This window comes from Cyprinodon tularosa, unplaced genomic scaffold, assembly GCF_016077235.1.
Source record: "Cyprinodon tularosa strain WSP-4 unplaced genomic scaffold, ASM1607723v1 ctg356, whole genome shotgun sequence".
Classification (NCBI taxonomy): domain Eukaryota; kingdom Metazoa; phylum Chordata; class Actinopteri; order Cyprinodontiformes; family Cyprinodontidae; genus Cyprinodon; species Cyprinodon tularosa.
In genome coordinates, this window is record NW_024039070.1 from 527,299 (window position 1) to 542,538 (window position 15,240).

The window sequence follows — 15,240 nt, forward strand, 5'->3', positions numbered from 1 at the left end:
ATTTCTCCCTTTCATATTCATACATTTTAAAGTTTAACAGTACGTGTTCTACAGTCTTTTTTTCTCCACATCCTTCACGTTTATCATTATTTTCCCTCCCTATTAAATATAAAATTTCATTTAAATAGGTATGACCCACTCTTAATCTCATAATTATTACTTCTTTCCTTATGGTTTCTGGCATTAATATTTCTATTTCAGAATCAGAAATACTTTAATAATCCCAGAGGGATATGACTTTTGTTACATGCTCCAGTTACAGTTTTATATATATATATATATATATATATATATATATATATATATATATATATATATATATATATATATATATATATATATATATATATATATATATATATATATATATATATATATATATATATATATATTAATGCTTTTTCATTGCCTTTTACTATTTCTATTTTATTATTATTTTATTATACTATTTTCTTATTTCCTTCTCCCTGAATACTTTCTAAAATTGCTTTTGTATCTATTCATACCAGCACCCTGTCTGGTCTAACCTCCTCTACCCATTGTAAGGTTAATATAACTGCCAACATTTCTGCTGTGAAAATAGATACTTGATCTGATTTTCTTGTAGAAATGTGTATTTTAAACTCTGGTATATATATTTCTATTCCCACACGTCCTTTAAAATTCCGGTATGTTCTTATTAAATTATAATTTATTTGATAACAAGAGGTGCAAGCAATAAACAAACAAAAGGATGGTGGATGAGGGTGCTGTGAAAATAACAAAGTTTAAAAAAAAGTCAGAATTCTGAAATTAAAGTCAGACTTTTTTCCCATATTAGACTTAAATAAACATTAAAAATCAGATAACTTTTTCCCCCTCCCCAGTGGCCCCCACAAAAAAATAAAATAAAATACATTTAAAATTGAGGAAGATTATTGCGTCACGTTTACCTTGATATCGCGGGACATCGTGGTTTCTTTGGCGTGAGGTTACCTCCCCTTCTTCAGTCAGCAGCATCTTGTCGGTTCCCACAGACTCGCTCAAAATGGCGTCTGCACCCGGTGAGTGAAAAAAAAGAAATACGGCTTTCGTATTTTGTCATAATTAGATTAAAGTATCAGGTTTATCAAGTTATCGTACGTGTAAATGTTTAAGTCATACAATCGTTTCATTTAGTTTTTGGTCAATGTTGCTTTACAATGAGCGTGTACCACGCTGCGTGGAAGGCCTAATGTTTGCTTCTCGAGGCATTAGGATTTGTTATCAAGTTGACATTTTTATTTAATAAAAATACAGTTAAACTAAGCTATATTAATATGCTCGTGTAAACTGCGTTAGTACATTTCGATCCTTTGGTTCATTGAGGGGTCGTTCATGCAAGGTTTCGTTAGCTCGTCAGTTAGCATATTTCCAGTGAAGGCCTAACAACAGGCCTGTAGAAAAAGGAGTGAGTGGCTCGCGCGCGCAAATCCTGTTTTTTTTTTTTGTTTTTTTTTAAATCTTTCTGATTTATTTATCCTTTCTATTCACAGATTACAGCTCCTACAACCAGAGTGGTGCCCAGCAGGGGTAAGATTTTGAAGTCCACTTGATATTAACGTTGAAATATGTTTATTGACGTTTGGTTCAAGAGACTAATAAGACTTTCGTGTCTTTTTTTTTTAAAGGTCCAGTAAAGTTGACCAATATGGTTTCTTTGAATGTATGCATAGGGATTCCGGTGTTTAATAAATTGCAGGCGTTGATGCGTAATACATTTTTCTTTCGAGCATCTGAACGCTAATGCATGTCTTCAATTTGGACGATTTGTATCTAGATCAGGGGTGCTGAAGTCCAGCCCTTAAGAGCTACTATCCTGTAACTTTTTGATGCAACAATTTTTAACACACTTGAATCAAATGAGTGGATCGTCACCACAACTATGCTGGGCTAAATGAAGGGATTGAGGCTTTAGATTCAGATGTGCTACAGAAGAGATGCATCTAAAAGTTAGATGGTAGCTCTATAGGACTGGACTTGAGCACCCCTGATCTAGATGATTAGCTCGAAATATTAAACGTGAGTTATACTCATTGATAATGGTATTGAAAATCCCTTAATTATCCCACAATGGGGTAAATGTGATGTTACAGCAGCAAAAGGCTGCAGAAGTGGTCACACAATAAGGACTTATACACTGAAGAGTATAAAAAAATAATGTATTAATTTGTTATATATAATTTATAAATTAATGGGCACCAACCCAAAGTAATATTGTTGCCCAGAAGCATAATGAATTGTCAGTATATAGAATTATTCACAAAGGAGCTGGTAATTATGATTTATTGGAGCAAAAGCTCATACATAATCAGAATTTGCTGTATTGAAAACATGAGTCTTGTATGCTTGCAAATTAACTCTAATGCTGCGTTCACACCGGGGGCAGCAAAAGCAGCAAAATCGCGTCTGCTGCTTCATTTCTGCTGCTTGTACCAGTTAGTTCTGACGCGCGGCTGAAGCAGCTTTGCTGCTCTGCCTGCGCGGTCCAAAAGTGGCTCTGACGCGCGTTGGGCGGAGCTTCACTATCCTTTCTCTGCCTTGCAGCTATATTTGCTGTGATCAGTGGGAATAAAGTAGTTTTAATATGTTTTTAAGTGAGAAAATACACCTGAAAACTTCATCAGTGCAGTCAGTTCATCCAGATTACGATCCTGCCTCCCAATATTATTTCTGTCGGAGCCGCTCAGACCCCCACATACCGGCGGTGCGCCGACAGAAGGAATCCATTCATCAGCAGCCTCTGGCGGGTCGCCTCCTCGCGGTTTACCGCGGCGGCTGGTAGGTGTTTTTCATCTAAATAATCCGATCTGCAGGCACCACAATAATAAAAGCGAACATATTCTGCCGGCAGATGTATATATTTTAAGTTAATTATGCGTTAATAAACTGTTTAAGAGGAGTAATCAGAGCGGTCTGTGTCATCAGCGCTGTGTCTCTCTCCCAGCCAGCTCCCAGATCAGCTTCTCTGATTGGTTGACGCGGCGCGTCGAGCAGCAAAAATTCAAATTTTCCATCTCGAGCAGCAACGCGTTTGCGGCGCGTCACGCGCGTCAGATGCCAAAACGCGCCCGACGCGCTGCTTCAGCTGCTCAGACGCGCTGCGCTTGCTGCTCGAAACGCGCCGCAGGACCTTTTGCTGCGCCTTGACGCGCGTCAACCATTGACTTTGCATGTAAACTCGCTGCTTCTGTCGCGCCAGCTGCCCCCGGTGTGAACGCAGCATAAGCATGAGAAGTAACCCACTTGGATTCACTCTGGGTTTCTTTACAATCCAGAAGTAAGATGAGTCACTAGATTTGGGGATTAAAAAAACTAAAGTCTTTACTTCTCTTTCCTGCAGGTATGCTTCCTATGCTGCTCAGCCATCACAGACTTATGGCCAGTCAGCTCAGGTAAGACTAAAATGAATAGTTGACACCATTGTTGGTTGATAGTCATTCAGAAATTCTACTGAAATTCTTAGCAGTTCAACAATGTTGATTCTGTCATGTCACTTACAGCAAGGCTATGGCCAGCAGAATTATGGCTCATACACCCAACCTGCTGCAGCTGCTGCTGATAGCAGTTATACTCAGACCACCCCTGCTGCCGGAGCATATCCTCAACAGCAAACACAATATGGATCAACATATGGCCAGCAGCCAGCAGGTGATTTTTATTTTATTTTATTTTTTTTAAGTTTTCTAGATACTTAAAGATTTTTTTTCGAACATGTATACTGACATCATTCTAAGTCCAGGTTTCTAAAGGCATTTTTTTTTCTGTTTCCAGCTGGATATCCACCTGCCCAGTCCACTGCTCATGGCTATACACAGTCAGCCCAGGGTTATGGGGCCAGTAGTTATGAAAGCACCCCAGCTGCTGCTGCGGCCGCTGCTCCTGCTGCCTCTCAATCTTATGGCTCTCAACCAGGGTACACTGCCCAATCTGCCTACCCTGGGTATGGTCAACAGGCTGCACCTTCTGCACCTCAAAGGTACAAATTCTGTTTTAACAGCATAAAAACTCTGTAAACAACCGTTTCTATGCTGTTGTTTTTTTTTGTTTTTTTGTAGTTCTTTGTTTATTGACTTTTTCTAATTGCAGTGCTAACAGTCAACCAGCTGCTGGCTACAATCAAAGCTCCTACTCCCAAGCAACGTCTTATGGACAGCAGCAGCCTGGATACCAGGGTCAGCAGGCCGGCTACAACCAGCAACAGGGCTACCAACAGCAGACACCACAGCAGCAACAAGCTCCTCCAGCTTACCCTCCTCAGGGTGCTGGTTCTTACGGCCAACCAGCAGCTAATCAATACAACCAGCAAGGTGGACCACCCGGTTACAACCAGTCTGGCCCATACAGTGAGTGGTTGTTTGAGATTTATGATGCTTTGACTCTGAGGCGTTATGATTAATTTCTGAAAAGTAAAATGTACAGAGATATTGTATATCTCCATTTATCTTCAAAATAGTGATATTATCATTGTTCCATATTGCCCAGTCCTACTTCTAGTGAGAAGTCGCATTCATTCGAGAAAATGAAGGAATTGAGCACAATGAAAATCTTTAATATGGCTGCAAACATTTGGGGCTATCGGCATTAATTCTGTCATGTTGCTCTTTGGTAGATAATTACAGACAGGATGGTCAAGGGGGAGGTTCTGGCTATCCAGGTGCAGAGCCTGGAAGGTACCCTGGAGGTGGAGACAACAGGGGAAGGGATGGCTTTGACCGTGGAGGAATGATGCATCGTGGCAGAGGCATGGGTCGTGGAATGGGGTAAGTCTGTTTCCTTAACATGTAATCCCATTTTCATTTAGATCATAGGTGCTGTTGCCATTTTGGGCAGTGCTGAGGCATTCTTTGGTGAAATGGCTGGATTATTTTCCTAGAGTCTCCAACTTCATTCCTACAACAGTTGCCCATTTGAATTCCCTTTATAATCCAACCTACCATAGGAGTTGCTGTAAAGATGATTCCAAAATTTCTCTCAAAATTGCTCAATGGTTGCCTTCAACGATTGGAGATGGATAAGTCTCTTTTCAACCAGGACCCAAGGCGCTTTGCCAATTTGCTTCCTGAAGTTATGTTGTGGTTAGTAATTAAAGATTTTATACCATAAAGATCAAAGGTTTAAATTGCATGATTGTTTTCTCAAAGCCAATGGTATTCAGCTGTAAAAAGAGTCATAGCCATTTTATTGAAGTATCTCTCAGCTCTAACCTATTAGGCTAAAGGTAAGTTAAATATATATATTTTTTAATACAATGCATTTGTATTTAGAGCGGCCTGTGCTTAAGCTTCAGGTTAATCAGTTGGTATCCAAAGACTATGACTGATAGTTGGGAGTTGGAGAGTTTGGTTTCTACAAGGAGTGGGAGCTTTTTTTTATTACAAAATTTATGTTTGAGATTTTATTAGAAATACTTTACACACATATTTATAGGAATCAAAATTATGCAAATAGAAATAAGGTTTATTATTTTGGTTAAATTTAAGACGGTGCTGAATGAATTTTGGAAATGGCTGCTAATAGTAAGAAGTCTCCATTGTTCTGTGCAGTGTTTTTGGTACCTTCTTAAAAGCAGGCCTGTCCTGGATCTTGGGCATTTGGTACAGTTTAATGCTATTGAGGCAATTATTTTACCCACTCATGAGTATTTTAAGAGGTCTGTTTCAAGTATCATCACCAACATTACTGCAAATTCATTTTTTAAAACCATATTTAAAAACAAGTAGAAGTTCTATAGAATTATAGAAGGTGGAAAAACTTACGAGGACTACATAAACTAAAAAATGGTTGGCAGATAAAATAGAACAGGGGAAAACTGGTGGGGGAAAAAGAATGGGCGGTCCCTAAAGCCACTGGGAAGCAATGTTTTCAAGAACGAGATGAAGATGCCTTCTTTGTTAAAGGCAGCTTGTTCCAAAGTTTGCATACCATGACTGATAAAAGCCTCCCCTTTGCTGCAGCTGAGGTTTTTATTTATTTATTTACCAAAACTGATCAAATATCCCACAAACAATTTTGATTAAAACATTTATGCTGTTGCCTCTAGAAAATGGGTCATGTTCATATTGGTCTACAGTTGACGTTTTCCTGAAAAAAACAAACTGATTCAGGTTGATATCTGGATCCCCCTAGGTAAAGTACTGCTTTAGCTCTTTTCCATTAGTACCAACAAATCATGTTTGTGTACCACTCACCTAGATTTCCCATTGGTAACTGTTTAGTGAAACTGCTGTTGTAATGTGGTTTCGACCATACCAAACTGGGTTTAATATGCAAAGTAAAAAAAACTGGTCACTGATTTAAGTGGGTCATTGGAGTCACTGGTTGCACATGCATAGATATAATTAATATAACCAAAATGCGTTGATTACAACTATAGCAAGCTAACATTGGGTAGTGCTGACTTGCATCTATTGCCTGCTTGATATCTTTCAGTTTGATACCGTTCCATTGTTCCATCTCTCCGGGTTACTTATACAGAGTGCTTGTCTTCACATTTTTTTTTTTTATCTTGAGTCTGTCTAAAACCTATTAACTGTGCAGAAGGTCCTCCATTGTTGCCTTGTCACACATGGGTGATTGGACCAGCTTACGATTACCCTGCCAGTATTTCTGTGATACTCTGTGCTCATGTTTTTCTACTCCTAAAGGAGGTGACTAGAGTTGGTACCGATGGAAAAAAAAAATAAAATAAATAATAATAATAATAATTTGAGGTCTTATCCAGAGTTTCTAAGGTGGGTCCAAAGTATTTCATGACTAAATAAGATAGAGGGTTGTGTTTGTCAGTGTTCAGGCATCCAGGTAGAAGCTGTCTGAAACATGACCAGGAACTGAAATTTTCACATAAGTGACTGATAAAAATAAAAATAAAAAATTAAGTAATTTTTAAATTATCAACATATCTGAGCTTTTCTTTCCTGACTGGTGTATTTAAAGGTTTTTAAATGGCCTGGCCAGAGTCCCACTTTAAATCTGAGAAGCCATAAAAGTGTCAGCAAGAGAGCCTCTAAGAAATAACCACCAAAGACAAACTGCCCAAAGCTGGTCAGCAACATCACATGGGTTTGTTTCCTGTTATGCCAATTAATATTAAGCTGATCCACATAACGATGGAGATGGCATGCTTTGTCTTAATAAGCCCATAAGAATAGACTTAAAGACCTGGAAAACCTGGAAAAGGGGATTAATGACCTGATTTCATTTAGTGTTAACCTGACCAAACATTGATATCTTTATTATTCTTAGCATATAAAATGAAGAGTTAAAAAAAAGTCATTCTTAAAAATGTGAGACATCAAAGCCAGACTTGGGAACCAATGCAATCAATATATCTTCTATTTTAGTTATTTTTCCATTGATTCCTCAGCTTCATCCACTGCTTAATCTCATGGTTCGGGACTGAATGTGGTTCCTACATCTGCCCTTTTTATAAATGGGTTTTAATATGCTAAGTAGAGCTACCGTTTGCAATGAAATGCATAAATATTCACTGGCTTATAAAAGAACTGAATGTTCAAAATGGTAAAGGGGATATCTTTGCAGGCTGTAAACCCACTAAAATTGGTATTGTTTCTTTAAAAAAATAGACTTTGAATTTAATGATTTAAAAAATAATGATCTGAAAAGCCACACCAAATATCCATTTTCATCAGATTATTGATGTGGATAAATTGGGGCAGGATTATACTTTGAGTAACACATGTGCACGTTTAGCATGATATTTTTGGTCTGGACAGGTTTCAGTTGTTTTTGTTGCCCTATGTCAGCATGACCGTCGCTTGTTTGCCTGAATATTGTTCGGCACACGTTTCTACTACTTGGTGAATTACAACATTTTTCCCCGTTTTGTTTTTTAAAAAACCCAATCCACACAGCTGGGTAAATTTAATATGCTCCTCATTAAAAAGGCTGCAGTTGAGTTAGAAGGAACTGCACAAGTATGCAGGCATTCCATTCTGGTTTGGTTTTTTACCTTTTTTATTAATCAAGTCTTTTAGCATTCCCATAATAGAATGTTCTTTTTCATATTGGTGGTTGGTTTGGTTTTCCAGCATTTGTTTAACAGGATTTTCAAATAAGATACAACTCAGCTCTCCAGTAGGTCAGTCAAAACCTATACCTCTATGGACTGTAGTTGAGATTTTGTTTTTAAACAAATTTGTAGGTGCGCTTCACTCATAAGACATCACAGCACATAAGTTACATTCATAAAATAGTTTTTTGTAGGGGTTTATAGTGAGATTAGGATTTAATCTCAGTTTAGTTTTGCACAGGTGTTTGTGTTCTGGGGTGGGGGGCTGGGGGGGACTTGGGATGCTGTATTTTTGAAATGTTTGGAATACAAATGTGATTTATTTTGAGCGCTTTTTTAACATGCTTTGTCACATTTATACCGCACAGGTAACAGTGAGAGCCATTTATAACCATCTTTTCTCTAAAAAGTTTCTGAACTCTGTACAGAGTCTCCAGCTTAAGCAGCAGGAAGGAGCTTAAACAAAGATTCGAAGTCTGCCTTTTATCAAGAACTGAGGATGGTGTTTGTTTTCTTTTTTTACCCCCCAAGCATGATGGGTGTATAGATAAAAATAAAATCAATTCACTTGTTTTGATTTAAAATTAAGATCCTTGGTTGATATTGTATTTATTTTCTTGCTCTTAAAAAAAAATGTAATTTTTATTTTGGTAAATGTAGTGACATTTTCTCATGTGAAATTTCAGGTGCATTGTTTTTTTTTTTTTTTTTTTTTTTTTTTTTTTACTGTAAAGGCAATTCAATTGTGACTTAAAAAATATATATGTGATGGTACCGTATGTGTGCCGTCAATGCATCTGAAATGCCTATGCCTGTATTCATCTGTTTTAGGATTTATCACATTTTAAAAGCCAGCAAAAATGTTTCATGTTTATTTTTTCGCAAATGTATCCACTCTTTGTCATTAGATGTTGTGCTAAGCTAATAAGGAGTGACACATGGTTATTCTGTTGATGAATTGTGTTTTTATAGTTAGATTTGTGGGGAGTTAAAGTTGCTCTTCAGCTAGTTAGAATGTTTTGATTACTCCCCGATCAAGCCACTTTGCTCGAGCCATGGAAGTGGCTGTAAAAGGGAAACGCCTTCATATCTCCATTTATTCCCCCATAGCAGCGCTGGAGACAGAGGTGGCTTCAGTAAGCCTGGTGGTAAGTTACTGAGTATTACACTGGTTAGTCCTTTCAAATCCGTAACACTTTTTGGGTAAATATGCGTTAAACATTGATACATACAATGTGGTATGCAAAATTTAAAAAAAGGCATCAAAATATTAGATTTTTTTTTTTTTACCTTATGCCTGAGACCATTTGCTCTGGGGTACGTTGTCTAATTCAGTCACTGCTTGTGGTTTGAAAATCTTTTAAATGGATTAACAAGAAAAGTGTTTGCTGTGGGTTTTATTTTTTGGGATTTCACTCTGGTCTAAAAGGCTTTTCAAAAGAGTTATTTGCCAAAGGGTCTAAGGTGTTCAATTTTTTTCAATCCAATTTATCAATTGAGGACTTTTTGTACCAGAAGGTACCATATATTTTTCAACTTCCCAATAGGAACCATGTATGAGAGTTTGGTTTACAATTTGTAGTATTTGTCAGGTGTTTTCTGCCAAATATCAGTTGCACATACTGACTTTTTCTCCATCTGTTTCTTTACTTTTGACTCGATGGACTACAGGACCTATGGGCGGGGATGATCGCGAAATGGGTAAGTAGCATTTTAAACATCATTTTGATACTTTGGTGCTTAAATGTCCTGTAGCCTACAGGAGCATTGTTCAAGTGCAACTGAGCAAAGTAGATAAATTACTTATCCAGGATGAGTGATTTATTTTATTTTTTATCAATTATGATACTTTTGACGACAAACGCACATCTAAAGGCATCTGATTGTGTTTGATAGTATGTTTACGAAAACGAAAGTACAAATTTAAAAATGTTTACTGGGCTCTTCATTAGAAAATGTTTTTAATCCATATTTCATTTGTAGGACGGCCAGAGGAGCAGGATGACTCTGAGAACAGCACCATTTACATCACCGGATTGACTGAGAAAGCCAACATAGAGGAAATGGCTGAGTTCTTCAAGCACGTTGGCCCCATAAGGGTAAGAATCATTTTCTAGCTGCTTTTTTTTTTTTTTTTTTTTTTATCAAAGTTTTGTTTTAAGACATCTTAAGTATGTTTCTGCAGTCTGCAGAGTTGGGGTTTATCTTTCAGCACAACTCTTGGTGAAATTAAACTTTATTTCTTTTCATTTGAAGATGAATCGCAGACTGGGTCAGCCTGCTATCAACATCTACACAGACAAGGACTCTGGAAAGCCCAAAGGAGATGCCACTCTGTCTTATGAGGAGCCCATCTGTGCCAAAGCAGCTGTGGAGCATTTTGATGGTATCCTTTATACAATAAGAACAATTAAAACCACTCTAAAATGTACTCATCATTGAGATGACTTAAATGTTTTAATTGCAGGAAAAGAGTTTCAAGGCCGAAGGCTTAAGGTGTCCATGGCACGCCGAAAGCCCATGATGGGTGGAATGAGAGGTGGCATGCCCATGCGTGATGGCATGATGGGCCGCGGAGGTAAATATGAATTAGCAGTGATCTAATTTAATTTCCCTTTGGGATCCTCATGGTTTTTGTTTTGAGTCGTATGTGGGGGGGAGGGTTAACTCCTGCTTCATTAATTATTGGTTGGTGTTTTGCGCTAATTTTTCTGTTAGGTATGATGGGGCGAGGAGGGGACCGTGGAGGTTTTGGTCCACGAGGTGGCCCACGTGGAATGGGCAGAGGTGGACCAACAGGAGGCAACATGCAGCAACGAGCTGGGGACTGGGAGTGTCCTAACCCGTATGTACCGCTACTATCTCATATACACTTTGTTACCTTATGTGTGCATTTTATAATTGTAAATCTGTATGTTTTCCCAGGGGTTGTGGTAACCAAAACTTTGCTTGGAGGATGGAGTGTAACCAGTGCAAAGCTCCCAAACCTGAGGGCTTAGGCGGTGGTCCTCCTTTCCCTCCAGGTGGTGACAGAGGCAGAGGTGGACCAGGAATGCGCGGGGGCAGAGGTATGGACCGTGGTGGACCAGCAGGCGTCGGTGGGCCAGGTGGACCCGGTGGATTCCGTGGCGGTTGGGGAGGTGACCGTGGTGGATTCAGAGGACGTGGAGGAATGGACCGGGGAGGGTTCCGTGGAGCTGGGCGTGGAGGACCTCCCATGGACCGAATGGGTGGCAGAGGGGGAAGAGGAATGGGACCACCTGGTGGCAAGATGGATATGAGGTAGGATTGTGATAACTATTTCTATACTTTAGCTTATTGTAATATTAAAATGAATGTGTAAAGATGTTTTATTCTTGCATCTATTTTTTTCCCCCCGTTTTCTCTCCCAGGGACCATCGCCAGGAGCGTAGAGACCGACCTTACTGAAGGAAAACTTCTTGATTCTTCCTGTAGTGGATTTTGATTTTTAAAAGAAGTTTTAATTTATGATTCCATATTTTGATGGTTATAGAACTGCTTTCATTCAACAATGTGCAGTTTGTCCACTCTGTGGTTACCTTTTTTGTTTTAGTTCCTTTTTTTTTTAGTTAGTGTTTATACTGCATTCTGTATTGTGCATGTTTTTGTTTTTAAATATGAACATTAGGTTTGCCATTGTATCGTAAATGCAATATTTTTCATTGGACAATGTAACGGCCCCCCATTTCCCATAACTTACAGTTGTACTATGATATACTTGGTAAATAAAATTTTGTGAATTTCACCTTTTTGTTGACATGCTCAATTTACCAGAATGAAAACTGGGTTATATATTGATTTATTTTGTGATGTTTGAAAAGAATATGAAGCAGACACTTTTTTTGCTGTAGGGATATAAAAGCCATAATTCCCTGTCCTGCCAGTAGGAGGTGTGAAACAAAACTACTGGCAGTACTAACAGGAGAAAATACTAGAAATAATGACTTAAGTTTGAATATATTTGCTGACAGCATAAAGAATGAATTGTTTTATTTGGAAAAAGTTAGCGCAGACATGTTCTAAAGGCATTCTGACAAACTTTATGGGACATCAAAGTTTATGGGTTGTAAAAATTTTTTCCCCCCAGTGTTTCAACTTCTTACTGATTCTTAAAAAAGAAAAAAGCGCCAATGAACATTCTATGTTCACTATAAACTTCAATCCTTTTAACATTCAGTCGTCACACTGAGCAGGAGGCTCAACCTTCGCTGACGTCTTGGAATTCTTCCCGTTTGCTTTGGTCACCCCTCTGCTCCTCCTTGACAGAAAAGCTGATTCATCCAGACCCAGAAAATGATCTCATCCACTCTCCACCTACTTTTTCTGTTCTATGCTGCCCCCTCCTTGTTTTCCTCTTAAACGCATCCCTCTTTTTAAATGAAAACAAGCTCTCCATCCTCGCATTGGCTGTGCTTGTACGTTCAGCACAGTTGAAGAGTGCAGAAGACGCTGTCCAATCAGGAGCAGGCAAAGATTTCAAAACCTAATAAAACAGCAGCTGGAACATTTTGAACTTTTAAAGTACAGAATTGTTGGCTCTTAGATGAGGGTGGGTTGTCTAGATGATACAAAGAGTAAACATTTATTTTACGTTAGAGTATTTAAGAACAAAAGAATGCAGAAATAAGAAAATGGTAGTCCTGCAATTTCATGTTGAGCAAGTAAATCTAGTATTTCTACCAATCTTTAGAATGAAAACCATTGTAATTAAGATATTCCATGGTAAGAACAAAAAGTATCCAGTGACCGATATGCTAACCAACTTTCTACACATTATAAAATTGACAAGCATTAACTTAAAACTTCTATTTTCACCTTTAACCAAGAGATTTGTTAATGAACAGATTGTTTTGTTTAAAAACAAATTTTAAAGGATTTAGTTTTAAATGATTACGTACATTTTTAACATTGTTGTCTGTATTATATACGGTAACATGACCTATGTTTTCCAGCACAATAAGCAGCTATATAGGGCCTTAATGTTTTTCAGGCATACGAAGTACACCGTAGCCCAACTAAGCAAATATCCCACTCTAAAGAACAGAATTGCAAAAATATAATCCTCTAAGCACTTTAAGATTACTTCTAAATTAAGTGTGTGTTTTGCTTTTTTTTCTTCAAACTGATTAGGATCTTAAATACTATAGATGGCACGAAAGCAAGACTGTTTTCCTTGTCTGCAAAAGTATGGGAGGGAAAAAAACAAAACATCTGTGTTATCCATTTTAATTGATTCCAATCGTCTGTCCTTGTGCTCCTTTCTTCCTTGTCATTTCTTCTTTCTTTGCGCCAGTTTCCTTCTTTCTTTTATCTCAGGAAGGGAGGTGGTGGTCTAGTGGTTAGGGCATTTCGCTTGGATTCCAGAGGTTCAGAGTTCAAGCCCCAATCCCACGGAACAACATTCTGGCTCCCTGAGCAAAGACCCATAACCCCACACTGCTCCCAGGGCGCTGCACAATGGCAGCACACCTCTCCCCAAAGGGTTGGGTTAAATGGGAAGAGTGAATTTGGTTGCTCTGTGTAATGACGATAAAAAAAGCCTGCTTTTTGAATGTGTCTTTCCTTCTCTTCATTTATGTAATTTATTCAGCTTCACCCACCTTTGTGTTGCTTATACCTTCTTTGATTTGTCCTTTTGTTTTCTGTTCCCACCTCTTTGCTTTCTTCCTTTATTCCTTTACTTGTGTCTTACCCATCTTTTTTGTGACCTTATGTCCTTTACTGTATTTGTCCTTTACTTTCTTCTTTATTTCTCAACTTCTGTTTTTCAGGATATTACATTTTTATATAAATACTATAAAATCTTATTTGTACTAGAAGTTATCAGGTTCTTAGAGCATCACTTGCTGTTATTCTAGTTATCCCTTTGAGATATTCAGTCAAGCAAAGTCAAATTGTGTATTACAACAGTGTGTCTGTAGCATGAAAGTTAGTTGTCCCATATGATATAAATTAATTGATTAAAAATATTTCCAATGGAAAGCTGCAATACATTATTATGTAAGGGCATCTGCTTTGTTTAGTAACTATGGGAAAATAAAACCAAATTTAGTATTCTAAGTTTTTGCAGTTAATTGGTGCCTATTGATTAATACCAATGTTGTTAGCTGTTTTATATCCTATTTTTTACACAACAAAAAGCCTAAAGAGGTTTTCATGTAAGACAGCTGTGGCCTTTTATATTTGAGCTTTCTGTACATTAGGTTACTATTACTGTCAAATATTTAACTGATTAGCTGAAGAAGGACCTCCTTGTTACATTTGTAACAAGCCTGTTGTAAATTAATAACAAAAATCGTATGCAGACAGAAGATAATGTGCTCTTATCTTTACCGACTTCATATTGTACTTTGTTACCAGGCTGGTTAACCTCATTATTGGATTAGATATCTCATCAGTCTCTTCAGGCTGAGGTATTGTAACATTTTAGTGGCTAATTAATCTGTAACAAACCAAAAAAAATCTGGATGAGGTTGTCAGTAGCCCACCTCCATCATGACCACCTTGTAATCAGTGATTAGAAAAAGTGAAGTAATCTGAGTTGTGTCTCTAACTTCTCATACTTTTAATACTAATGTAAGGTGGCACACTACTGAGGGGAAAATGAAACAATACACAACTGTTTCTCTGCTTTACTGTACAAAAACAATCAGAAACAAAAGCCGCAAATTATAACTTATGGTCAGAGGCAGATCATTCCACAGGTTAGGAGCTGCCACAGAAAAAGCACGGTCTCCTCTGAGCTTGCATTTTGTCTTTGGGACCCTCAGAAGCAACTGATCAGCTGACCTGAGGAAACGGGAGGGTGTGTAAGGATGCAACAGCTCAGACAGATAAGAAGGGGCAAGGCCATTAAGATATACTTTGAAACTAGTTAGGTCTGGAAGTCTTTTGGGGTTATGACCACCCTTACACTACGTTAGTAACCCTTTCTTTGGAAAATAAATCAAACCCAGAGAAGGAGTGTCTGTGGACATCAGTTTTCATGTTTCTATGACCCGCATTCCAAATGGGTGAACCCCTTCATCTGTTCCAATTTGCATGTTTTAAAAACAAAAACAACGCTTTGTTGGGCTACTGTATAAAACCTTTAACTTAACACTATTCCTGACATTTTGGATTGAAAAAGCTTCATGGGAAGCGAAACGTCTTCTAACTCGGAAACTGAT

General features: G+C 38.0%; 1 protein-coding gene across 2 annotated transcripts; it reads left to right on the forward strand.

The window, feature by feature from the left end:
- The first annotated feature begins 964 nt into the window (after positions 1 to 964).
- ewsr1b (EWS RNA-binding protein 1b) lies at positions 965 to 11,816 on the forward strand. 2 transcript variants are annotated; one of them, XM_038295598.1, is made up of 15 exons: positions 965 to 1,043; positions 1,515 to 1,551; positions 3,362 to 3,413; positions 3,522 to 3,669; positions 3,793 to 3,997; positions 4,108 to 4,364; positions 4,631 to 4,781; positions 9,161 to 9,198; positions 9,722 to 9,751; positions 10,034 to 10,149; positions 10,307 to 10,436; positions 10,518 to 10,628; positions 10,769 to 10,895; positions 10,976 to 11,332; positions 11,443 to 11,816. In XM_038295598.1, exons 1-15 carry the CDS (start codon positions 1,028 to 1,030, stop codon positions 11,477 to 11,479), a joined length of 1,812 nt encoding a protein of 603 aa, XP_038151526.1. In that variant the 5' UTR covers positions 965 to 1,027; the 3' UTR covers positions 11,480 to 11,816. The 2 variants fall into 2 exon arrangements, with proteins under 2 accessions (XP_038151526.1, XP_038151527.1); XM_038295599.1 differs by having other exon boundaries at positions 9,164 to 9,198.
- Positions 11,817 to 15,240: the final 3,424 nt, after the last annotated feature.